Source organism: Populus euphratica, unplaced genomic scaffold, assembly GCF_000495115.2.
Source record: "Populus euphratica unplaced genomic scaffold, PopEup_1.0 scaffold193.1, whole genome shotgun sequence".
NCBI classification, from domain to species: Eukaryota; Viridiplantae; Streptophyta; class Magnoliopsida; order Malpighiales; family Salicaceae; genus Populus; species Populus euphratica.
The window spans coordinates 352,622-376,911 of record NW_011500023.1 but is presented as its reverse complement, the minus strand read 5'-3'; the positions used below and the strand labels follow the sequence as shown (position 1 = coordinate 376,911).

Genomic DNA, 24,290 nt, shown 5'->3' with positions numbered 1-24,290 from the left:
AGGGAAAAAATCTACAATAACTTAGAAATTAAAAAAATCTTTTATACAGTAACGCACAAATCACAATCTTCTTAAAAGAAAAATCTCAGAGAAATAATAATGGATAAGAAGTGGTTTCTTTCTCCTTCCTCCTCCCAAGTCCCAATAGATAAACAGAATCTTACAACAAAAAAAACACTCTGATTTGCGAATTAATTAACAGCCCCACATATTTATTACCTTAATCTTCCAAGACCCACAAAAAATTAAAAAAAAAATCTAACAACACGCCTTGTTGAATTTGAGCCACAAGAGCTCCAATGCCCCTTCTCGAATTTTCCACGAAAATTATTTTTTATTAACTGACGTGGCACCGGCACCTTTTCCTTTCCTTCCCTTCCCTGTTCCCATCATTTAATTTCCCTGGTGCCTTCTCTCTTCTCTTACATTTTCAACACAGCTTTTCTGATCATCAGATTCCAAGGAAACTAATTCCTCGGAATCTGATTCCTTACTGTTTTTCTTTTATTTTCTTGTTTGCTGTTGCTAGCCTAGACAGGACAGAACAGAACAGAACTGAACTGAACTGAAAGTGTTTAGTTTCAATTACCGGGGATTCGAATCGGATTATTTTTTTATTTTCTTGTTCTGGTAAGTTTGTTTTTGATCTGAGTCTTTCCTTGACCAAAACAAAATTATTTTGTACTGTACTGTAGCAGCAAAAAATATCTGGTCGTGTTAGATATCTGGAATTAGTAAGCTAAAAGAAAATTAAAATCTAGTGGGTTTTTACAGTGTTTTTTGATTTAGTTGATGATGGTGATGATGTTGATCAATGACATTAATGTTCAGGGGATTTTTATTTTTTACCGATCCAAGAAAGAAAACCCATTTCAATGGCTGCTGCTGCTAAGGTACTTACTTTCTTGTTTCTTTAATGCATGTTTACTTGAATTTAAGATGTTAAGTTTTTCTGTGATCACTTATGGATTCTTTTTTTTTTGTTTCTTTTTTATAAGTTAATTTTGTGCCCTTTTTACATTTATTAACTTTGGTATTTTAAACTTGAAATGGGTTTCTTTACGATGCTGTAAATTGCAAATGAATAATTACACCTGTCCCTTTTATTTTGTAATTGTTTTTTAATTACTGATTAGTGTATGACCCCATCAGAAGCTTTGTGTTAAGCCATGTTTTTGCATTGAGTTTAGAAGATGGTAATTTAAGATTTTGAGTAGTTAAAAAAAAGAAGAAAAAGAATGTAGCTGTGCGGTTTTGGTAGCACCGAAGTGGAGTCCTATGAGAAAATTATGGATATATTTGATGTATAGCGTCTGTAAGTTGACTGGCAATGGTTACAGTGATTCAGCCGTTCAGGTTCTGGGTGTGAGGAAGTAGTAACTGAGAGCGGCGCATAATTTATTTATTTACATAATGCTATTACCATTTTGAATAAAAGGTTGGGGAAATGGTGTAATCCATTTTGTGTTCACTAGCTGTGTTTTCTATTTCCTTCCAATGGGAATTTGTGAATAATTTCTTGCTAGTGTAAGGAGAACTATTTGGCTAATACTATTGATTGGATACAGGAGCGAATTGAAGTCACAAAGCAAAACTCCTTTGGTGAAGCAAGTGATTGCTGTACCAATGGCAGTGAACAATCTGAAATGGTTCTCCAGCTGAATGAGCTGCACTCATTTGGGAGTGACAATATTCCCAAGGTTCCATTCTTTCCTATTGGGGGACAATCATGCTCGTCTTTCTGATGTGATTTTTCAATGACCGCCTTTTCCATTTTCCTCTGTTCATGGTTTTGGAATTTCCTCTCTATTTCAATAGGTGAGGAAGCCTTACACTATTACGAAACAAAGGGAAAAATGGACAGAAGAAGAGCACCAGAGATTCCTGGAAGCCTTAAAGCTGTATGGTCGTGGCTGGCGTAAAATACAAGGTAAGTGTAATATAAGGTCATATTATTGTGATTTGAGGCTTTTCTGATATGTTGCAATACGATGAAGTTGCTCTTATCTTCATTCAGAGCATGTGGGCACCAAAACTGCTGTTCAAATTCGAAGCCATGCTCAAAAAATTTTCTCCAAGGTCTGGTTCTTGTGATCAAGTTACCAACTTATCTATCATTCATTATCCTTTATGAACGTATGGACTGCAAGCAATCTTCAGCGAGTTTATTTGATTTGAATGGATTTCATATTAACATCATTTCTCTTCTTGATGTCAGGTGGTTTGGGAGTCAAGTGGTGGTAATGAGAGCTCTCTCAAACCAATTGAGATACCCCCTCCTCGACCAAAGAGGAAACCTGCACATCCTTATCCTCGTAAATCAGTTGACATCCACAAAGGAACACCAGCATCTAGTCAATTGGATGGATCCCCATCCCCTAATTCATCAGCATCAGAAAAAGATAACCTATCTCCCACCTCTGTTTTATCTGCAGTGGCTTCAGATACTTTGGGAACTGCGCTTTCAGAGCAGCATAACGCATGCTCTTCTCCTACCTCATGTACCACTGACATGCAACCTAGTGCAAAAGAAGCTGAGCATTTAACATCAAAGTCGTCCAGAGAAGAGGACAAAGAAACTTTCTCATTGATTCAAATGTCTTGTTCACCCCTGGAGAAATTTTTGTCCAAGGTAAGATGAATATCCTGCCAAGTTGCAAAAGAAGCTGAGCATTTAACATCAAATTCATCCAGAGAAGAGGACAAAGAAACTATCTCATTGATCCAAATGTCTTGTTCACCCCTGGAAAATTTTTTGTCCAAGGTAAGATGAATATCCTGTCAAGCTCACCTTAGTTTTTGTTTGTTTCCTATATCAAGCCCATATCCTTGCTAGGTTTCTAACTCTAATTTCATTATTGTAATTTCATGTTCAGAAATTTGAGTTGGGTTCAGATGACACTGTATCTGCTGAAGGTGATGCCACCAAAGAAGCATCTTCCACCAGTATAAAGCTTTTTGGAATGACGGTCATGGTAGCAGCTTCACAAAAAAAATCTCCTCCAGGTGCAGAACTTGTTTTGTCCATGACATCCAATGAGAATCAAGACAATGTTGATACTGACAAAGAGAAGCCTGCTCAGACACTGCTGCTGAAACAATCAGACAATGAGTTATCACTTGGAATGGAAAATAGTGATCAGAACCAGTTGCCATCTCCAGCGTCAGTTTTTGAATGCACAGAACTACAGAGAGGGACTGCCAACTATTTTGCAACTAACCCTTCCATACCATGCTGGTTTTTTGGCAATGGTGTGTCAGTCTTACCCCCCACATCATATGACCATACCTCCCCACCCACACCCACACCCACACCCACACCTTCATATATCCCCACATCATATGACCATACCTCCCCACCCGCAGCCACACCTTCATATATGGCAGAAAGGTCAGAAGAAAAGGAAATTCTTAATGAAAGATCTTGTACTGGTTCGAATGCTGGATCAGTTGGTGAATTGGAGAATGTAGAGAAGAGTTTGGATGTTGTTGATTCTCAATGTCGACAACCTTCTGTTGAGGGAAAACCCAGCCTCCAGAAGTGTACAAGGGGTTTTGTGCCATACAAAAGATGTTTAGGGGAGAGAGACGTTAAGTCAACGGTGATTGTATATGAAGAGCGAGAGCGACAAAGAGCTCGAGTATGCTCATAGTATCCCCTTTCCTTAACTCTATTAACCTACTCATAGTCGGGTTAAAGAGCTGGCTTAGATTGGATGAGGATGCTATAGGGTATTTAAGATGATCACTGACGAATATTTTAGTAAATACACTTAGAATATCATTTTTTTCTTTCAGTTTCTCTGCCAAGATCCCGTCAAGTTACTGTATGTTCTAGCACATTTGAGATGCTGAGGGTCCTCATTGATTGCAGCATACTTGCGCAGTTTCATGTTTATTGTTTCAGAAGTTGAACAATAGAGTGCTTCTGGATGTTCTTCGAGGAGAAAAATAGAACACTCAGGTTTAATCATTCTTGTTCATTTTCCAGAATTGAAAAGTCTCTCCAGATGATAAAGATGTTCATTTTCGTCCGTTGCTATTGAAAGTGCTAGTGGCTCATTACTCGCTATTGCAATTGTTTCGTATTGTTAATGTACTTAATTGTACTCTTGTATGTACTGGTAGAAATACCCCTTTTTAGTAGCAGCCTATGCAATCCAAACTCGATTCTCCAATCCAATTCTATTAGAAACACTGTTTTTAAGATTTCATGATATTGCCTGTTTTCATTGACAAATTAATGAATGTTCGAAGGGAATGTGACTTGCAGAAGGCGCATGAACCAGTGCCATTTACATTCATCAGTGGAGAAAGGTGCTGCCATTTTTCCAATCGCATTTGACATATCTTTTTTTGACTAGTTCAACGTTAGATCTCTCTGTGGAAGTTGATGTTTCTTGACTTCGCCGGAACTCATGTTTCTATGATTGTATACTTAGCAGCTAAACCCAGTTCAATCAAAGATGTCTCATGGTAAGAGCATGCATCCCAATGAATGGTACATCATTTTCTAATAATTTTAAAACACTTCCTTTGCCATTTCTTAAGACTTCGCATTCACCAGTTGACGATTTCTGCTGGTTGAAAAGGAGGTGGTGGGTGGTGGTGACAGTTGGCCGCAGAATGACTGCCACCAGCCCTGAGTATCCTGCATTGCATTAAAGTAGAAAATTTTGATTACCTGGACTTAAAAATTCAGTGAGAGAGAATAACGCAGATTCAGCTTTCTCAATTCAAGCAGCCCTTGTTTTCTTAAGCTATGTTTGATGATCAACCCCCATAATAGCATGCAGTGATTAGCTCTTCAAAACTATCTTTGGCCATAGTTTTGGCTTTGGCGAAGCTCTTATTTGGGTTTTGCAACTTCCACAAATATTACCCTGCCATCTAAAAACTTTAGGGGAGTGATTCAAAATCTTATAAGCGTTTCAAGCCATCTCACATTTGTGAAAAAGAAAGAACAAAGGAAAATAGTATTTGAAAATTACTAGAAGGAAATCCTGGCATTTTGCATAAAGGGCCTATGGAGGAGGGTCTACATTAGGTCCGGAGAGCAAACTGAGACCCTAAGTTGCAGACAATGATGTCCGACAGGATCATTAAGACCATCTGCATCCCCCAGGTTTCGTAGAACTTGGGTACTTTAACATGAAATTACATTACTGAGTCGGCCAAGAAATTGGAGATCAGACATTACATATTCCTGAACGGTTGTTCATTTTCCTCAAGTGACATACCTCCCAAGGTCATCTAAGGCTCTATGGGTCAATGATTACAAAAAAATGTAGATCCCAGATTTCTTCAACTTGCTTTTAAGCGTCATTGCAAGTTCATATGAAAAAAGCACAGACACCTTCTTACTAATATTCTGCTGGTACCTCTTGTTTAATTGTCAACACCGTGTTCAAGGTTTTTGGTTTCCTAAAGCTATCTTCCTACAGAAATGCCAAAGCCATGTGGCAAAACAGAGTCTATTAAACGTGAATTTACCATAAATACGAGGCATCATTGAGTAACATCATCTAAACAATAATAACAATCACTAGCTGAGGATGGCTTAAGAACAATTTGCCAAAAAGACATTAGTCCTAGGAAGCCAAAAAAAGTGAAGACCAGAGACCAAGGACTGCTAAAGAATGGTGTTTCCATAAACAGAAGACTTGCTCGTGGAAGCGACCATGTTGATAACAAAGAAGGCAACAAGTTACAAGCAGTTCAAGGAAACGGTAGCTCCTTACTGATGGTGATAATTGTGGCATCTACGTCAACCTAATTCACTCGAAATAAGTTGTTTGGGTATTAATTTAAGTTTGTTATAATATAAAAAACAAGCTGGTCATAATAGCGGTAACTGTAATATAAAAATAAATAGATTGCAACTACATTGAATATTACGTTAAAAAGATCATAAAGGGATTAATATGTGAATTAAAACAAAAAAAGCTTCAAATTAATATAATTTTTAATTTTTATTATTTTAATATAATTACGTTAAAATAAAATAAAATTTTAAAAAATATTATTTTAATATATTTTTAAATAAAAAAATACATTAAAAAATAACATTTATTGTAGTTTTAAAAAACCCATTATCTAAAATAAATAGAAAATAAAGATGACGAGTTCCCATTTCAGAAATCATCAAAAAATCTAAGCTGTGAAAAAGCAAAAACCTTACTTTCTCCAAACTATCAAAATAGTGATGGATTGACTTCCTAACCCTCGTTAAACTCCTTGAAATAGTGTTTGGAAGCCTCAAAATCCAAGAAAACCACCTTGAAACCTTTCTCAAAGTGGCGGCCGCCATCATGGCTTCTCTAAGTGTAGCCAACAATAATTCAATTAAAAAATCAGCAGCAGTACTTTACCACTATCCATGCCCAGATGGTGCTTTTGCTGCATTAGCAGCTCACCTTTACTTCAAAGCCACTTCTCTTCCCGCTAGTTTCTTTCCAAACACTGTCTACAGCCCCATCAAGCCAGACCAACTTCCTCTCCATCAATTCAGTCATGTCTACCTTCTTGATTTCATGGGGCCTTCTGGTTTTGTCCAGCAACTCTCCTCCAAAGTTCCCAGGTCTTAAAAGCCTCTTTTTTTCTTGATTTTCTGGTGCCAGTCTTTTGTGTGTGTGTGTGTGTGTTTTTGGTTCATGGAGTAATTTTACATGGACTGAGTCTGCTAACCAATTTTAATAATGGGGTCCTTTGCATTAATCAATTTATTGATTCGGTTTGGTCTTAGGTAGATTGAGCTCATGTTTGGATTTTGGGTTTTTGTGTTCTTCAGGGTGGTTATATTGGATCATCACAAAACAGCAATGGAGGCGTTAGGTGGTAGAAGTTTTGAGGCAGAGAATGTGAGTAAAGTTATAGATATGGAAAGGAGTGGGGCTACTATTGCTTTTGATTATTTCAAGCATAAGCTTTTAGAGAGTGGTAAGAACAATTATGATGAGATAATCGCTGAATTTGATCGTGTTAGACGGGTATTTGAGTATATAGAAGATGGGGATCTTTGGAGATGGAGACTTGAAGATAGCAAAGCTTTTAGTAGTGGTTTGAAAGATTTGAACCTTGAATTCAATGCCCAATTGAACCCCTTCTTGTTCGACCAGGTGCCCATTTCTCTTCTCCTCCTTCTGTTTATTAAATATATAATTCTTGAATTATCATTAGAAAATAAAAACCGAAGTTCCATTGCCTGTTCTGTGCATTGAAAGTTCAGCATAAATCAGTTACATAGTGGGCGCGCGTCATGCGGCATGCATTTGCCTCTTATAATTATCACTTATGTTATCTTTATAGTTCTTGAGATGTAAATCAGTGATGTTTTGTTTAATTCTGCAGTTGCTGTCATTGAATCTGGAGTCTGTCATCAGTCAAGGCATGGTGAGTTTATCAGTCAAGCAAAAGTTAATAGATGACACCCTTGATCAGTCATATGAAATTGCACTTGGAGGTGGAGCCTTTGGACATTGCCTGGTACTCTTCCCAATTACTCTTTTTATTGGTTTGGTTCTGCATATAGAAAATATACTTCTTATTTTAAACATTTAATTGCCAGGTCCACTTTCATCCCTGGAATTTATCCAAAATCTGTTAATACTCAGTTAGGTTCAGTTTTATTTTAAGGTTGCAATCAGTGTTACCTTGTACTGCGAAGTCAATATCAAATCCCTGTTATTAAGTTTTTGAGTTTCCTAATGAAACTTCTAAAAATTGATTTTCCTTTTAACGCAGATTATTCTCCATTTATATGGTTATTAGGCTTTAAATAAAATGAACCACGAAACTTGTGTAATGGGAATTTGGCCATAGTGAACATTATTTTGTATTTATGTTCTAATTCTTTCTGCACACTTCTAAGTTCCATTTTGATGGTTCTTGGAAATGGAAAGAAAGTGAAAAGGAAGTTCTAATTTCATTATCCTACTTTCAGGCTGTTAATGCTGATTCAGTTTCAGAGTTAAGGAGTGAATTAGGACACCAGTTAGCTACTAAGAGTCGTAATCTGAAGTTGAGGTTAGTGATAGTTATTAGTCAAAGCAATTCATTTGTACCCACACTTCTTTGCCTTTTATTCTGTTCGCTTGCATGTCAATTTGTTTTCATTTAATTAAAAAGCTTTATATTATGCGTGTTTGTGGTGGTTCACTGTCATTAGTATACAATTCCTTGGGAATAAGAGAATCCAAACAACTTTAGGGTTGGAAGAGCATTATCTATGTTTCTTCATAGCATCCATGTCTTTAGTATTGAACTCATTATCTATAAAAGCTTAGTCTAAATAAGGTATATTTCTTCATCAGAGATGCATGCATGTGTTAATAGTCACCGGATTCTTTTATTCCATTTTTAATACTTCAAAACATGATGGATGCACTCATCTCTCTTCAGAAAATCTGATCCATGTTGATAGATGAAAATTCTTGGGTGATTAAAATTCAGGGGATTTAGGAATTGAAATTGAGATTTAAAATTTAAGAAATAAACAAAATCAACTAATTACTAGAGCTGCAATGATATGGTTAATAAATCACTCCTTGAATGAAAGAAAGAAAGCATTAAAGCATAACAAATAAATTCTTATTCATCTTCTTTATGTTCTAGAAAAAATGAACAAAAAACGTAGATTTCATGCATATTTATAGATATTTAATACCCCTGAATCCCAAGTAGGCTTAAAATACTTATTCAAACCGTACAAGTAGTCCCATGCTCCCATTGTAAAGCATGCAATGTTTTGCCTGGAAATCCTTGCATGATCATTGTATGCATATTAATGTACGGTTCAGACTTCAGAACATGTCATTTTCTGTTCTTCTATATGATAAAAATTTATTTCTCTATTATAAACAGATGGTAAAACAGAAAGGAAAGATACCCTTTTATTGAAAATATCATGGATACTGGGAAAATGATATTTCTATCACGTTGTAATGATTTAGGAGTGTTGGATATCCTATGTTGTAGCTACCCTTAGGAAACCCGAAACTCGTGCCCCCAACAGAGGCTGAACAGTCTCCAGTACCTGGTGTTATCTCATCAAAAGAACAAAACAAAAGGTAACCCCTGCCATGATGACAAAAAGAAGCATTTTTTATATTGGGCTCCTTGCTGTTTACTACGTGTAGTTACAACTTCAATGATGACATTCAACGGCTACCAAGTTCGAGAGAACTTGACAGTTGACACAGAGACTAGTTAGCAGGCTTAAAATCAAATCAAGTAACCTGCAAGCTTGTATGTGCAAATAGTTGATGAAAACTTGCTGGACTGTGGAAGCAGTCCAGCTTTGTCAAGCAAGGTGCCAAATTTGTGCATCTTTTATTTTACACTTTGTAGTGCCTATGTTTTCTTGTGTAGGGGAATTGGAGCCATTGTATATAGAGTACGAGAGCTTGAAAATGATGAGATGCTGAAAATCAGCCTTAGGAGTGTGGATAGCGAGGACACAACACCCATCTCAGAGGTCATTTTTCTTGTGATTCTGCTCTCCTGTTTTTTTTTCCCTAACAAACAGGGTATTATTTACTCATGTTGGTTCATAGTGCTGAAATATATTTTATGGCTCAATTACAGGAATTTGGTGGTGGTGGACATCGAAATGCCAGTTCCTTCATGATAAGTTCTGCAGATTTTGAACAATGGAAGGTTGGCAAAAGTGCTTCATTTTAGGCTATTTCGTGGCTGCTAGATACTGGAGTTGTTTGTAGGCGGAGATAGTTAACTGTGGTGACTATCCAGAATGCATGAGCTCCCAATCGTTTTCTTTCTCCGCTGCTTCTTTGTTGTTCTTTTTTCCCGGCTGGAAGCCTCCCTCTTTACTTGTCTTTATTCACGATCATCTATGGTCACTCAGTTTTGTAATGTTGGCATGTTTGAAAATATGGTGTGCAATTTGTCATTTAGGTGGTCTAGTAGAGCGCCAAATTTCTGTCAGGATTATAAATTAGACTTCAAATAAGGGATGAGTTCAGGAGAGGAAGGCAAGGCAAGCCTTCTGGAGGAGCTCGACATCCCCTGACCACGTCAAGGAATTATTTTATTTTATTTTATTTTATTTTTACACTTCTGACAGTCCAAGTGTACTTATTTTGGTCATCCTTGTGGAGAAAGAAAAGCTAGCTTGATGAGGCAACTCCTTGTCTTCTATGGTAGAACAAAACATATTGAGAAGGATTACCATTTCAACTGTGAAAACTTCAGGCATCTTCACCAAAGGACAATGCTAAAGCACTAATATCATCATCCCAAATACAAAGAGTTGCAAGTAAAGGTCTAAGAAGTTCTTTGAATAACTTTCTTATATGTCATTGATGGATATTCAGCTTCAGTACTTGATCTTGCTGTCATGGATTGTTTTCTAGTAGTTCAAGAAATCAAACATGAGCTTAGATAAATGTAATATCCTGATATGCATGGTGTTGGTTTAGCGCCAGTAATTTTCATGTGATGCAGGAGATCAATAACATATTTTCCTTGGTATGGATGCAAGCCACATTTTGTCTTGGTCACATGAATGCCTAATAAATAGGATAGTGGTCGAATATCCTTGATAACAAATTTAGAACCAAGATTAGAAATAAAGCTATCAATAGCAATAGCATCATTGCTGGTGACAATAATGTCATCAATATATATAAGCATATAAATACATGTTATAATGAAATCAATTTTTTTTAGGTAATATTAAGATTTTAAATAACCACTATGCTATTTTTATTGAATGAAACCCTGAACATCAAAATCGAGTCAATTTAATAATCATAATATGTGAAAACAAAAACTTTTGAATTTAAAGAAATGTTCTCTCTCTTTTTAAAATCAGGGATTGGAAAATAATAAAAATTAAGTCTTGTACCAAATTTGAATTTAGAAAAACATAAGGAACCAAAAAGTTCTAATTTTAGAAATTGAAGGATCAAATTGAACTTTTTGCACCAACTTTAATCACACCCCTTATTGTTGGTGCCTTTTATAAATTGGTAATTCTTCTTATAATTTTATCCCTAACCAGCAAATACAAAGTAATTGGCTATTAATTTTGCAATTAAAGAATTTAATTGATGAAAAAAATAGTTAAGGGATCCAAAAAGAAGAAGCATTGCTCTAGTCCACAGTGCATTAGTGCATTGTGAGTGAAATAATGTTTCCGGACCACCCTTCAAGTTTTATTTTTTTTTAATATATTTATATAATAATGGTTAATTTATCTGTACTTATATCTAGTAAGAACCCTATTAATACTAAAAAAAATTTTTTTTTAGTGTGCATCTATATTTTTTTTATTACAAAGAAGATCTTTCATCAACATTAAAGACTCTTATTAAAAACAAACATTATCTTTTTATCTATTGATTTAAAAATATATATAATAATAGAAAATGGTCGATAACATCGTCTCCTTTTTATGTTAAAAACTAACTTTAAAACCTGGTATGTTGAATATCGTTGGTATTATTTGGGTTTCTCTTTTATTGAGCTGATAGGTGAGAGATTGGGAGCTGGGCTCCGTACACATGTTATTGGACAGGTTAGATCTTTCCTGCCATGGGCTAGTGTAGGTCTTTTATGTGGGTAGTTTTTGAAATATTAATGATTTTTTTGAAGTGTTTTTCATTTAAAAATATATTAAAATAAATATATTTTTATTTTTTAAAATTTATTTTTGATATTATAACATCAAAATGATCTAAAAAAAATAAAAAATATATTTTTTATCACAAAAATATACATTGAATGATGGCAACTTGAAACGAGAAGAAATAAGAGGAAGAAAAAGAAGAAATTATTCACATAAGCCTATAATTTATAAATATCTAAAATCATTTAGCCTAAACTCAAGAATATTGGACATGGAATTATAAAAAATATCACTCGAAGACATAGAGCCTTTCTTGTAATTAAATTATACTCTATCACGCTGCATTATGAGATAAAATTAATATTAATAAAAATATTATTTGGTAGTTTAAAGAGAATAAATAATTAAATATCCACTTTTAATACCTTATATCTAATGCTTGGTTCTTAATTTTGACCAAATATACCTCTCCAAACTTCTTCGTTTGAGAGACAATTTTCATTTTTAAAGAGTAAATATAATATGAAAATGCCTCAATGGATAGCTAGTAACAATGATGAGTTACAATCTTTTAAAAGGAAAAAATAAAATAAATATTAGTATTAATGCCCTTTTATTCCACAAGTAACACCAAATCACCTCAAATAGAGGTAAAAAAAAAAAACCATCATGAAGCCATTTGATAAATTGGCTCTAGCTAGGGAGGCCATGCACCAACCAAAACCACGACAAAATAATGAAACCAATTAGACACAATAACCTTCTAATGATCTTACTAACATTTTAATTTGTACTCGATGCCTTATTGCAAGAACAATATAATGATTAACTCGATCATGTTATTCATCACCACCAATCACTTGATAATTAAACTTGCTTAGTCAGTGAATGTCGCAGGAGAGATTTCTTCCCCACCAACCATAGCATTGTTAGAAGAACACCATGGCTCGTCTGTAATGAACTGCATCCATGAATCATCTTTGTCTTCCTCTTCCACACAAGATGATGATGCAATGGGAACATCTGGTGACATCGTTTCATACTGATCATTTATTACACCTTGTCGTGAGCTCTCCATTAATGATAGACTAGTACTTGCGCATTGGCCTTGCTCTTCAATTTCAGAACATATTCCGTTTTTCTTGAACACACGACACAATGCATAAGAATCCTGCAAGGAAACAAAAGGTAGCCTTGTATTTAAGCACGAAAGACAGGCCAAGGGAAATTATGAGAGAGCAAATAAAGTTTAAAGCCGGCTATCTTATCAGAGGGAAATCTTTTAGTACATGACAAAGTCAGCCTCAATACTTGACTGGTTCACCATGTCTGGACATTTAATCAGTAGTCTTCACTCTTGCAATACACTACATTAATATCAGACAGAGGAAGTAGGTGATGCATGGTACAATAAATGGCAGCTCATGATTTTGTTTTATTTACTTCTCTTCTTCTTAATTTTTTAGTGGTAAATTAAAGCTCCCCCTTGTGCCAGCGAGATTAAATATGGCGAGAGGACTATGTGGAATTATTCATTCTGCTATAGATATAAGCTTTCAAAGAAGAAAAAGAAAGAAGACATTGTTGGATCAGAAATCAAGCTAGCTACCCCGGGATTAACAAGTGTTTATCCTAGATTAGTAGGAGACGGGTTCTTTGACGTGAATTGGCTGATTTTGATTGTAATTGGAATAAAGTAAAAGGTAGCCGACACACTCTTGCAACATGAAAATGATGAGGACTGCTTTTTGGGTTAGCATAGTCTTAAAATATCATTTTACAAGTCATGGAATCTAGACTTGTGGATTAGAGAAGGTAAAAAGATAAAGAAGTGAAGAACTAATAGCTATGGGAGGAGGGATTGAGTCATATGAAGGATAAAACTTTTGTCTCATTACAGAAAAACAAAGTGGAACCCAAGCTTCGTCACTTGGGGATCTAACTCCAATGCATGAAGCAACGAATATATGTGTCAGAGATTGTATGTCATAAAATATTTAAAGTAAAACAGGTGAGAGACTAGCAATCAAAAGCCCAAATTCTTCAAACCTTTCATGCAAAATCATGCACTTGTGTCACGTTCTTACGCCTCATTATATTCTCCAGTACCCTACCAGGATACCGTGTTCTTACTAATATTTCGCACAGAAACTAGTTAGTTTCGTAATTCAACAGTTAATATTAAGCATAAAAACATGCAATTATGATTATCCAAAAACAAAAGAAGCAATTATGATGCTTTTATTTGCTTTATGTACTTAGGCGTAAAAGAGATGTGGTGAAAAAAACCAAACGAAAGGAAAGGAATTGAAATGTTGCTTTTCCCGTTTGCTGAGGCATTAAAATTTAGGTTTTCCAAGTCAACTAGCGAAAATAAAAAAGTGTAATGATCGTCTAACTTAAGATTTACTCATTAATGCTCCTATATTTCTTCTTGAGAGAAGAGAAGGTGCAGGAGAAACTTGACAGTAACATGGATAAAACACAGTCTAGTCTAGTGGTATTCTCTCTTGTAAGGGACGAGGGTGAAGAATGTGTGATGATAACACCAACAGTGGTCCTACATTTTTCTCTTCTTTTCTTTTTGACCTTGGGAAAAGAAAAAAAAGAACAGAAAATGAAAGTGATATTTGGTCTAGTTGCGTTCTCTCTAGTGAAAGAAGAAGGAAGAAGAGAAGCTCGGTTCAGCTCTACCCTAGCTTGCAACTAAATTATAGTGACCAAGCTAGCCATTTCGAGGCGATATAATCTTGGTTAGAATTGAGTGATGTCAGTGACAGAGCAGAGAGTATAATTAAGGTGTTGTTAGTGACCCTCCCCTACCCCTAATTCAATCACACATATTTGCCCCATATAGACCAGAACGCATGACTTGCTTATTAATTTCAATCGCTGTGTTAAGAAGTAATAATTAAGAAATAATAAATTTGAGATTAGTATATAAAAAAAATAACAAATTTACCATTATATATACATATACATATATATATATATATATATATATATATATATATCTCTTAAAAACTCAGCAGCAAGATTTTCTCCAATTAAGCATCGTTTAATTTTATCAAATCATCATCTATGTCATAGCATCCCATCATTGTTATCATCTTTCTTTTAAGGTAATTGCAAATTACAGTTTAATAAAGACCTATAATGGATATTGACCTAGCTAGCTAGTAGTGTTTGTTTAGATATATATTTGTTAAATATTAAAAAATACCCGAGTAATGAATACCCGAATCAATATTAGAAATCTAATGTATATGATATAAATATTTAAATTTTGTATGTAGAAATTCAATCCATAATTACTCCTTGTAATGGTTTAGATCTAGCATACCTCTCGCTCCATGGAGCAAAAGGAAAATAGTTAGAGAAGAAGTGATGGAAGAAATGACTATTTTTTAGCCATCATTAATATCATGAATCACGCAATTTTGAACTATGCACGAACTACCTGAATTCCAGAGGTGTCTTCGCACTCCTTGTCGTCGAGCCGATACTCGTGCATTACCCAATCGGTCCGAATCCCTTGAGGAGCTCGGCCTCGGTAGTAAACTAACGTCTTCTTCATTCCAATGGCTCTATTCTGGCAGTTCACTCTTCTGTCTTTTCCGGTCGACTTCCAGTATCCAGCTCTAGTTGCTCTATTAGTCCTGAACCCATTAGGGTATTTCCTGTCACGGGGTCCGAAGAAGTACCACTCCGGGTCTCTACTTGGAAAGAATGATTTCTCTGCAAAACAAACAGACAACACCAGAAGTTCTGATCAATGGAACCAGTCCCTTTATTCTTCTGGTAAGGACATGAGCATCCCTTGACTGTCGGTAGAATGCCAAAGATCTGTCGATGCTGCTGAAATGTAATGGGAACGTAACATAAAGGAAGTAGTATTTTATAGATATATACCTGCTAATTCCCAGGGCTCACATTTGTAGAGATCAACCTCCGGAATGATGTCTAATTCAATCTCTTGGCCGTTAATCTTACGCTTCAGATAGTAATTGACAAGTTCTTCGTCGGTTGGATGGAATCGAAAGCCAGGAGGCAGTCCGACCGGTGACATTCCTTTCCCTTCCCGATGACCTACTACTCTCTTTGCAAACTCCTTTTGCATTATCATGATCTCGACTACCCTCATCGTATATAAACAGGATGCAAGGCTCCTTGTCATTGGTTCCTTTTTCACTTTCGCTTTACAGATTCTTAGACAAACGTTTCTTGTAAGCCGGGCGTGTCATGCTTGCTCCAAATATAATTTTGATTCTTATGTTTCAAGTTCTAAACATCCACCGAAAAGAAAGCAACAGTGTAGTGTGCGTACTTCCATATCGATTCTTTTTCTATTAATTAGCAAGCTTTATTGCAAGAGCATTTGTATGTAAATGTTCTGCTATATATGGCATGCTATTACATAAGATATGTGGAGCTAAATTTTGGACATGCAAATCGCTCCACTACATATATCATTTAAATCTTGGAGTAAACTATGGGTGAACGTTGCTTAAATAATAATGATTTTTTAAAAAATGGTTTATAAGTAACAATAAATAGATCTTCATTAAATAAAATTATCTTCACAATATTTGGGTTCAAACAACATAGTTATAACTACGTATCGTGTGGACTTGGCCTCAACAACATGATACCTTCCTTTAACATATCTTTTGCTTTTTTATTTTTATTTTTCAAGTTATAATAAGTCTAAAAGTAGTTTCATACACTATCCATACATATAATTTTTTATGTTTTTACTTAGAGATTCTTTATGAGCATAATATAAACACACACACATCATATTTTATATAACTAGACTTCCTTTCTTGATCGATAACTATTTATAGTCATCATGCTACTTACATTCACTAATAACATGTCAAACATTATATTTAATGATAAGCATTAACGTTTTCTCCAATTAATTTTCATACAACTTCTAAAGTGAAATAACGTTATCAAGATTTATAAATATCTTGAGTTGTAAAGTAAATACAACATTTCATAATTTCTTACACCTAACATTTCTCTATACTTATATTTTCTATTAATTTTTTCATTTTTTTATTTTTATTACTATCTAATTTACTGATTTAAGTATTGAAGAGCTTCATGTGTGCAATAAATTGGTTTTTTCAAGCAAACTTTTAATTATGGGTTAAGTCCAACTATGATTGGTTTTTTCAAGCAAACTTTTAATTATTGGTCAAGTCCAACAACCAGCAAGCCTAAACACAAACCTCATATTAAACCCACAAGTTTTAACCTAGAATCACAACATGTGAAAAGCTTATTTATGCACTTCCTCATGGTGGTCAGGGCAACAAATGGTGATCATTGACTTGGCCATTCTCGAACCTTTTTTAGGTTTTTTTGTAGTTATAAGATCCACCAATTCCCATGAAACACATTATTCATTCTTACAAAATAAAAGCTCAGGGGATATAACTACTTGAGAAAAGTGTCGTATTGTTGGCTTAAGGTGAATGGGAACTTGTACAAAATTATAAATGAGACTTTTAAAAATATCTTTTATTATATATATATATATAACAAATAGAACTTTATTGGACAATCGTCATTTTGTACTCGGAGTGTTTTGTTAAATGGAAACAATTTTCATTTCATAAAATATCTTTATACAAGGCAGATATATCTTATTTATTTTTAAACTGTTTTATTAAATAAAAATCTTAAATAATTATCCAAGTGACGAGATCAATACCTTTATACAAGGCAGCTCTTGATTTTTGGGCGAGCAGAAAATTTTGGGTTCCTTTCTTGTGTCGATTAAACAAGTCTTCTGGGCTAGTGCATATAAAAGTGGTCTGTTCATATGAACCAATCTAGGCTTGAGCCAATACAAAGTAGCCCATTACTGAGTTGGATCAAAAGATGGTTGGAGTGGGAGCCCTCGACATTGATCTTACATCTTCTAAGATACGTATGAACAACAAGTTGAAAAGGGGGAAATTATTAGATTAATAGGAGTTGTACTTCGCTTTGTCATATTTCTATTAGAAAAATTATTTATGATATCACTTTTATATTAGAAAAGGTAATGCAATTCGGTATATTGAATAATTCTTCATTGAAAAAGATAAAAGATGAATATAACAAATAAATAATAGAAAAATAAAATAAATAATCTAAAAATTAGATAATATTACAAATTTTGCTTTGTCATTGTATTTATTTGTGCAGGATTCATAATATAAATTATGAGGTGAAATTTTAATATATAATTTATATTATTTTTAATATAATTTCAAGTAAAAAGTTATTTAAACATTTATTTATTTATTTTAATTAGAATTGAGGTGGTAAGATTCCATTACGTGACCAATTGCAATAAAATTTTAATATTATATTAAAAAATTACATTTAAAAATTTAAATTATTAAATGAGATTTTAATATATAATTTATATTATTTTTAATATAATTTCAAGTAAAAAGTTATTTAAACATTTATTTATTTATTTTAATTAGAATTGAGGTGGTAAGATTCCATTACGTGACCAATTGCAATAAAATTTTAATATTATATTAAAAAATTACATTTAAAAATTTAAATTATTAAATGAGATTTTAATATATAATTTATATTATTTTTAATATAATTTCAAGTAAAAAGTTATTTAAACATTTATTTATTTATTTTAATTAGAATTGAGGTGGTAAGATTCCATTACATGACCAATTGCAATAAAATTTTAATATTATATTAAAAAATTATATTTAAAAATTTAAATTATTAAATGAGATTTTAATATATAATTTATATTATTATTTAATAAAATAAAAAATAAGAGGTATGTTAAGGAGCATTATAGTACATTAGTAGCATTTTGTGAATAAGTGAATAGCTAATGTGAAGTAAAACACCCAAAATAGCAAACAGGCTTTAGGATATGTATTAATAGTTTATTTAAAATTATACTGTTGGTGCTTTTTAAAATATATTTTATTTAAAAATATATTAAAATAATAATTTTTTAATATTTTTTTATATATCAAAACGATTTAAAAAAATACAATTTGAAAACTCTTATAAAAAAAAATTAAAAATTTATAAAATTACAGTTCATCTTTGACCCCCGTGAGTCCTTTCTTTCATCCCTTGATGTCTACGGTATTCGATTTCAAGTTGCCTGGAGCATGGACATTTCATAAAGATCCTCGTATATATATATCCCCGTTTAAGAAGAAATAATCCTGCTATTGTAGCAGCAGAACTTGTAAATCAAAGATCAAAATTATTTTTTTTATGAAACATAAAAGGGCAAATTACAATAACCCCTCGAAGCATTGTGAAATTTACAAGATTGATACGAATGGTTTGTTTTTAAAATTATATAGAAAATGTAGTTTCAATTAACATACAGGTTGATCCGAGAATACCCTTTAAATCGGGAAAAAAAAATCCCCCATTGTCGTTAGAGATCATAGGAGAAGAAGAGAAAGCCCCAAAGACCCGTTTTCCTCCGTTGCAGAAGTAAATGTTCGGAGCTCTTTCTTTTTTCTTTCAAAACTCAAGAAATTTCAAGAGGTTTTATGACTTGAAAACTCAAGAGTGTGGTTGTGAAAGCATCCTCATGTGATACCCTTTGTCAACTTGTGATATATCTTTCTGTTTTCAGTACTGCTATATTCGAGCTGTTTGTGTTTAAAGTTTGGATTTTTTACAGCAAGTTCTGGAATCCCATCTGCCATCACTGTCACACACCCAATCCAAAGCCTTGTTGCATTGTCCATTTGATTCTTGTAACAGAGACCTCTCTGTGCTCCAACACAGTTTATTTCTTTATTGATGCTCCATGTTTGAATTTGTGTGCCTGGTCGACGCATCCATCTATCGACTTTGGAGAAAAAACTGCATTAAATTCATTGATTATTTTTAATTATTACTGAAAATATAATCATCACAGAAAAGGGGTCTTTGTCCATGTCATGTCCCCCAAGTAAGAAGGGTAGATCAAGACTAGGAAAATTTATTGAGGGAGAGGGCATCATCCTTGATGCTGACCTTCGTATCCTAACTTTACATTTTGATCTAATGGGAGGGTTACAGAACCAGAAATGAAAGGGGGAAATGCGATTTAAACGTTCAAATAGCACTGTTCAGTTTCCATCTTCGCCACTGTTTTTAAATTTCAAACATGGTTGTTCCTTTCTTTTGTTACCATTTATAAGCAATTTTTTGTCAGTCTTCCCATGTGTAGCAGTGTAGAGAGATCAGGGTTTGTACAATTTCCTTGCAGGGGTGGGTCCATGACATGTTGATTTGGATGTTACTCATATGAAGAGTCATCCTTGGCCAACAAACAACTTTCACAGCTTGCAATTCACATGACTGGCTAGCCATTTCTATGAGCTGAAATGGGTGACATCTCTTTACTTCAAGACACCTCAGGTGGGTTACTTACTGAGGGAGCTGATGAGAGAGTGAAAATGTTGCTCAAGTACTTCAAATCAGAAGAAGACATGGGATGTGGTGATAGTTTTGCTGAGAGAGCTGAATGGTACTACCAGAAACGCCCTCAACTTCTTGCTTCGCTTCAAGACTTGTACAATGGGTACACAATCTTGCTGGACAGATGCAATAGAATGGAGAAGAGCAAGAGACTAAACAAACATCTCTCTTCTCCAGTGTCAATCACCTTTGATGATGATCAAGATCAAGAAGACAGTCGTGGATCTAGCAGCTGCCAGTTTATTGATTGGGATGCTGAGAGCTCACTGTCTTACCAACAACCACCGCTCCCTTTTCAAGATGGAAGTAATACCATTCTTGGCATTGATGAGATTGTAGCGGATCTTGTAATGAAGAATGTAGGGAATGACATATTAGCAGACCAGCTTAGTGACATGGAGAAGCAGCAGCTAGGTCAAGAATCAATATGGAGGAAAGTAGAGTTGTTAAAGAAACTTCTTGAGGTGTTGGAGTCAGAGAGGATAGTGTTACTGAATGAGAATGTTAGATTGGGGTACAAAGTGCAAGCTTTATTGGAAGAAAACAAAGGGTTGTCATCTGAGGCTATGTTCATGAAGAGGAAAGCTGGTGAGCTTGCTAGGTGTGTTTTAAAGATGAGGGAGGATCACAGGGTTTGTGTGCTAACTAGGAAAATTGAGGATCTTCAAGGGCAGATATATGGGTTGGAGATGAGAAACAAGGAGTACTATCAACAGTTGTTGAAGAAAGAGGAGCATCAGGAAGATAAAATTAGCAGCAGCAGCAGCAAAGATGGTGGCGTGGCTTTTGTGGGTTGTTGCTTCCAACTGGAGAAGCTGAAGTTGAAGAAAAAGAATGAAGCATATGTTGGGAATGGTGGATGGTCAAAATGGTGGAACAAGGTCAAGAACATGGACATGTTTTTGTGTGGCTTTCAGTGCTCCCCTTGACATGGCGTGGCTAGTTTCCAGACAGCTACCACCTCTGCATCAGATGGAGTTACAGGCAGCTGATATCGTTAGTTCTCTCTTTCGGTCATGTTTTCTGTTTAAGCCTAATAGAAATTGTAATGTTCATCTAATTAAATGATTTGTCTCGCCATGAGAAGTTATTCATTGTAGTCTTGGTTGTTGAACAAAGTTTGAATGGAATTATCCTGATCCTGGCTTCAGAACTCAGTATATAGGTTTTATGAATTTAGACAAATTAAAATAAATTATCAACTAAAATTGTAATAAATATTATTAAATTAAAAAAGCAATAAACATTAAAAAAAAATCTTTTAATTTCAACTGTTGTTACCTATCATCCACATGGTTTTGTTGATCGGAGACAAAAGTTGTTTTATAGTTTCCTTTCATTCACATGGTGGCCTCTCTAATAAATCACGGTTGCTTTGCCGGCCCTGCCTGTCCCAAAACTTTTAGCCGGAAAAGAGGTAATTATTTTTAGTAATAAAATAAAATTTTTATTTTTAGAATTGAATGAATTAGGTTAGTCAAGTTTTACTTAATTAATGTCTTATCTATATCAACTAAAATTTCAACCTGGCCATACTCTAATACCCTGTTTTTTTTTTTCAAAAATATTTTAAAAAATTATATTTTTTTATTTTTATTTGATTTAAATTAATTATTTTTTTATATTTTTGGATTGTTTTGATATGTTAATGTCAAAAATAATTTTTTTAAAAAAAAAAATTATTTTAATATATTTTTAAATAAAAAATAATTTTTAAATTTCTTGTTGAGTTTAAAAGTTTAATATATTTTCAAATAAAAAATAATTTTTAAATCTCTTGTTGAGTTTAAAAAGTGTGTAATAAATTATTTCACCTTTTATTTTATATTTTTAATTGTTATACTGTTTTTCTATTATTATTATTTTTATAGACCGATGGGGATGGGAATTTCACTGATTTTCTAGCTACCCAACAACTCAAATCGAGGTTAAAGGAGATTGGGTTCGGCAATTTTACCAGTGTATTGAGTATCTAACATCACTCAAATCCTATAAAAAAATCATTTTAAGTTTCTATCTTTACTTTGTAATTGAAGTTTAATATGCTATTACAAGCATGTGATAATAATGATAATTAATTGTTATAAATCAATAATGTATAGAATTAATTGGTAAATAAATTAAAATAAATTATCAAAAACAAATTTCTTTTTAATTTAAACCTTTTTTTTATTTTGGTTTTCTAAAATGTCTCTCTGTCTTTTTATTATGTGAATTCATAATAAAAAATAAATGTTTTTAAAAATATTTTGATCATACTGGGAAGTCAAACTTAAGTTGCTTGAGTCAAGTTAGGGTTACAACCCAAGTAAATTAGGTTTGGCGAATATCTAGGATCCAATTAACTTAGATCCAACAAGGTTTAATATTATTATCAATATTATAAATATTAGTATTGTCATTATTATTGATATAATTATTAATAAATAAATTCAAGAATCTTAAATCCGCTTAGTAGCTAGACTTAAGTTATTTGGCTCCTGATGAGGTTACAAGTTCAAGTTAATTGAGTTTAACAGGTGCGTTAAATCCAATTAACTTGAGTTTGGCAGAATTTAATATTATTATTGTCATTATTATTAATAAATTTAAAAAAATATTATTAGTATTGAAAAAAATATTTGATTTAAATTATAAAATTAAAAATTATTATTATGTTATTCTTATTCTTATTATTATTATGGATGCCTTTCAAGGCTCTTGGATGTGACTAAAAAGCCAGATCCAAGTTACTTGTATTTGGATGTTTTGTCATATCTAAGTAATTTGGGTCTGGCTAAAGCTCTCAATCCAAGTTAATTGGGTGTTGCAAATGTTTCAGACTCGGTTAACTTGGTTCTCACAAGGTTTTATATTATTATTAAATTAAAAAAAAATTATTATCATTGATAAAAAAACAATAGATTTGATTTGAAAGATAAAATAAAAAGTTGTTGTTGTTACTGCTATTCTTATTAGTATTATTGTTATTCTTAATATTATTATTAATAAACTTAAAAATAAATATTATTGCTATTAAAGAAAAATCATAAATTTTATTTAAAAATATTAAAAACTATAAGAACTTGGATCAAATAAGTTTAATATCATATTATTAGGGAAGCCAGACTCCAAAAACTTAGATCCGATAGAGAGCCCAACCCAAATGGATTTGACAAAGACACTTAATCCATGTTACATAGGGCTGACTTAGGTGCCAAACTCAAGTAATTTGGGTTGGTTAGTACGTATGACCAAAGTAATTTGGATCTAACAATTAAGCCAAATCCATGTAACTTGAGTCCAACTGGAGTGCTAGTCCCAAGTTAATTAGGTTCAGCTGGTGTGTCAAATTTAAATAATTTGGGTTTGGCCGAGACATGATATCTAAGAAAAAATATTATTATTATAAAAAAATTATAAATTTAATATGAAGAAATTAAAAATTATTTTCCGTGCTTGAGTTTTAAAAAATAGAAAGTCATGGATAAATAACTATAATAATAATAATAAAATTGATTTGTTGTTAAGATTACAGTAATCAAAGTGATTAAGGTGTTAAAAAAATTTATTTGACAAGTAAAATTCGACAAGTAATTTTGTCTTTAGAAATAGGTGGAACAACAAATGTTTTTTAAAGTGTTTTGAGTGAAAATAAAATTTTAGGCCGAAAAGTCCCCTGTTTAAGTTTTTAAGCACCTAATAGTGGCCAAACCCTAGAAACAACGGCTCTGTCACCTCAAGGCTCAAGCAGCCTATTGCTTGCTTAATAAGAAAATGGGATGCGAGCACATGATCACTCCTAAGGAAAATAATAATAATTAAAAAAAAAAAGCACATTCGTGCCCTGAGTTTTAAGGCCGAAACACACTTGGGTTTTTTAATTTAGGTTACGCCCGTATATCTGACTTTTTTGTTTTTGTTTATTCATTTTTTTTAAAAATTTAATTTATTTAAAATATTAATAATTTATTAAATTCTTACAATCAATAATATATTTTAAATATTATTCTATTAAATAATATTGGGGTATGGCGTTCTCTTTAGATGCCATGACAGTGCTCGCTCTCAGGTGCCGTGCTTAATTTTTAATTTATTTTTCTTTTTGTAATATTAGCAATCTATTATAATTATTATTATTTTAAATGTTATGCTGTTATTTTTCTAATGGTGTATATTTTTAATATAATTTAGTAAAATAAAAAATATTTTAAAAATTAATATTATTAAGTGGAGTTGAATCTAT

At 33.1% G+C, this 24,290-nt stretch overlaps 4 protein-coding genes across 5 annotated transcripts; 3 read left to right on the top strand and 1 right to left on the bottom strand.

Annotated features, from left to right (window-relative positions):
* The first annotated feature begins 342 nt into the window (after positions 1 to 342).
* Positions 343 to 4,214, top strand: LOC105142035 (protein REVEILLE 7-like). The gene is made up of 8 exons (XM_011049485.1): positions 343 to 630; positions 832 to 893; positions 1,569 to 1,700; positions 1,819 to 1,930; positions 2,018 to 2,079; positions 2,219 to 2,632; positions 2,877 to 3,317; positions 3,375 to 4,214. Exons 2-8 carry the CDS (start codon positions 876 to 878, stop codon positions 3,651 to 3,653), a joined length of 1,458 nt encoding a protein of 485 aa, XP_011047787.1. The 5' UTR covers positions 343 to 630; positions 832 to 875; the 3' UTR covers positions 3,654 to 4,214.
* Positions 4,215 to 6,131: 1,917 nt separating this feature from the next.
* LOC105142034 (DHHA1 domain protein) lies at positions 6,132 to 10,078 on the top strand. The gene is made up of 6 exons (XM_011049484.1): positions 6,132 to 6,580; positions 6,791 to 7,118; positions 7,351 to 7,485; positions 7,943 to 8,025; positions 9,370 to 9,475; positions 9,586 to 10,078. Exons 1-6 carry the CDS (start codon positions 6,312 to 6,314, stop codon positions 9,679 to 9,681), a joined length of 1,017 nt encoding a protein of 338 aa, XP_011047786.1. The 5' UTR covers positions 6,132 to 6,311; the 3' UTR covers positions 9,682 to 10,078.
* Positions 10,079 to 12,171: 2,093 nt separating this feature from the next.
* On the bottom strand, positions 12,172 to 15,704 carry NAC057 (NAC domain containing protein 57). 2 transcript variants are annotated; one of them, XM_011049481.1, is made up of 3 exons: positions 15,503 to 15,704; positions 15,048 to 15,328; positions 12,172 to 12,761 (listed from the first exon to the last, which is right to left on the bottom strand). In XM_011049481.1, the coding sequence occupies exons 1-3, from the start codon at positions 15,657 to 15,659 to the stop codon at positions 12,468 to 12,470; spliced, it is 732 nt and encodes a 243-aa protein (XP_011047783.1). In that variant the 5' UTR covers positions 15,660 to 15,704; the 3' UTR covers positions 12,172 to 12,467. The 2 variants fall into 2 exon arrangements, with proteins under 2 accessions (XP_011047783.1, XP_011047785.1); XM_011049483.1 differs by having other exon boundaries at positions 15,051 to 15,328.
* A 3,407-nt stretch (positions 15,705 to 19,111) lies between these two features.
* Positions 19,112 to 21,222, top strand: LOC105142032 (Kinase interacting (KIP1-like) family protein). Its single transcript, XM_011049480.1, has 2 exons — positions 19,112 to 21,129; positions 21,180 to 21,222. The coding sequence occupies exon 1, from the start codon at positions 19,972 to 19,974 to the stop codon at positions 20,992 to 20,994; it is 1,023 nt and encodes a 340-aa protein (XP_011047782.1). The 5' UTR covers positions 19,112 to 19,971; the 3' UTR covers positions 20,995 to 21,129; positions 21,180 to 21,222.
* Positions 21,223 to 24,290: the final 3,068 nt, after the last annotated feature.

Excerpts from the sequence above, each read along its gene's own strand:
- LOC105142035 (XM_011049485.1), top strand. Across the intron at positions 1,931-2,017 it reads TGGCTGGCGTAAAATACAAG|AGCATGTGGGCACCAAAACT; the intron begins GTAAGTGTAATA and ends ATCTTCATTCAG. Across the intron at positions 2,633-2,876 it reads TGGAGAAATTTTTGTCCAAG|AAATTTGAGTTGGGTTCAGA; the intron begins GTAAGATGAATA and ends TTTCATGTTCAG.
- LOC105142034 (XM_011049484.1), top strand. The coding sequence starts at position 6,312 with ATGGCTTCTCTAAGTGTAGCCAACAATAATTCAATTAAAAAATCAGCA. Across the intron at positions 6,581-6,790 it reads CTCTCCTCCAAAGTTCCCAG|GGTGGTTATATTGGATCATC; the intron begins GTCTTAAAAGCC and ends TGTGTTCTTCAG. Across the intron at positions 8,026-9,369 it reads AGTCGTAATCTGAAGTTGAG|GGGAATTGGAGCCATTGTAT; the intron begins GTTAGTGATAGT and ends TTTCTTGTGTAG.
- NAC057 (XM_011049481.1), bottom strand. The coding sequence starts at position 15,659 with ATGTCACCGGTCGGACTGCCTCCTGGCTTTCGATTCCATCCAACCGAC. Across the intron at positions 15,329-15,502 it reads TGAGCCCTGGGAATTAGCAG|AGAAATCATTCTTTCCAAGT; the intron begins GTATATATCTAT and ends TTTGTTTTGCAG. Across the intron at positions 12,762-15,047 it reads ACACCTCTGGAATTCAGGTA|GATTCTTATGCATTGTGTCG; the intron begins GTTCGTGCATAG and ends GTTTCCTTGCAG.
- LOC105142032 (XM_011049480.1), top strand. The coding sequence starts at position 19,972 with ATGGGTGACATCTCTTTACTTCAAGACACCTCAGGTGGGTTACTTACT.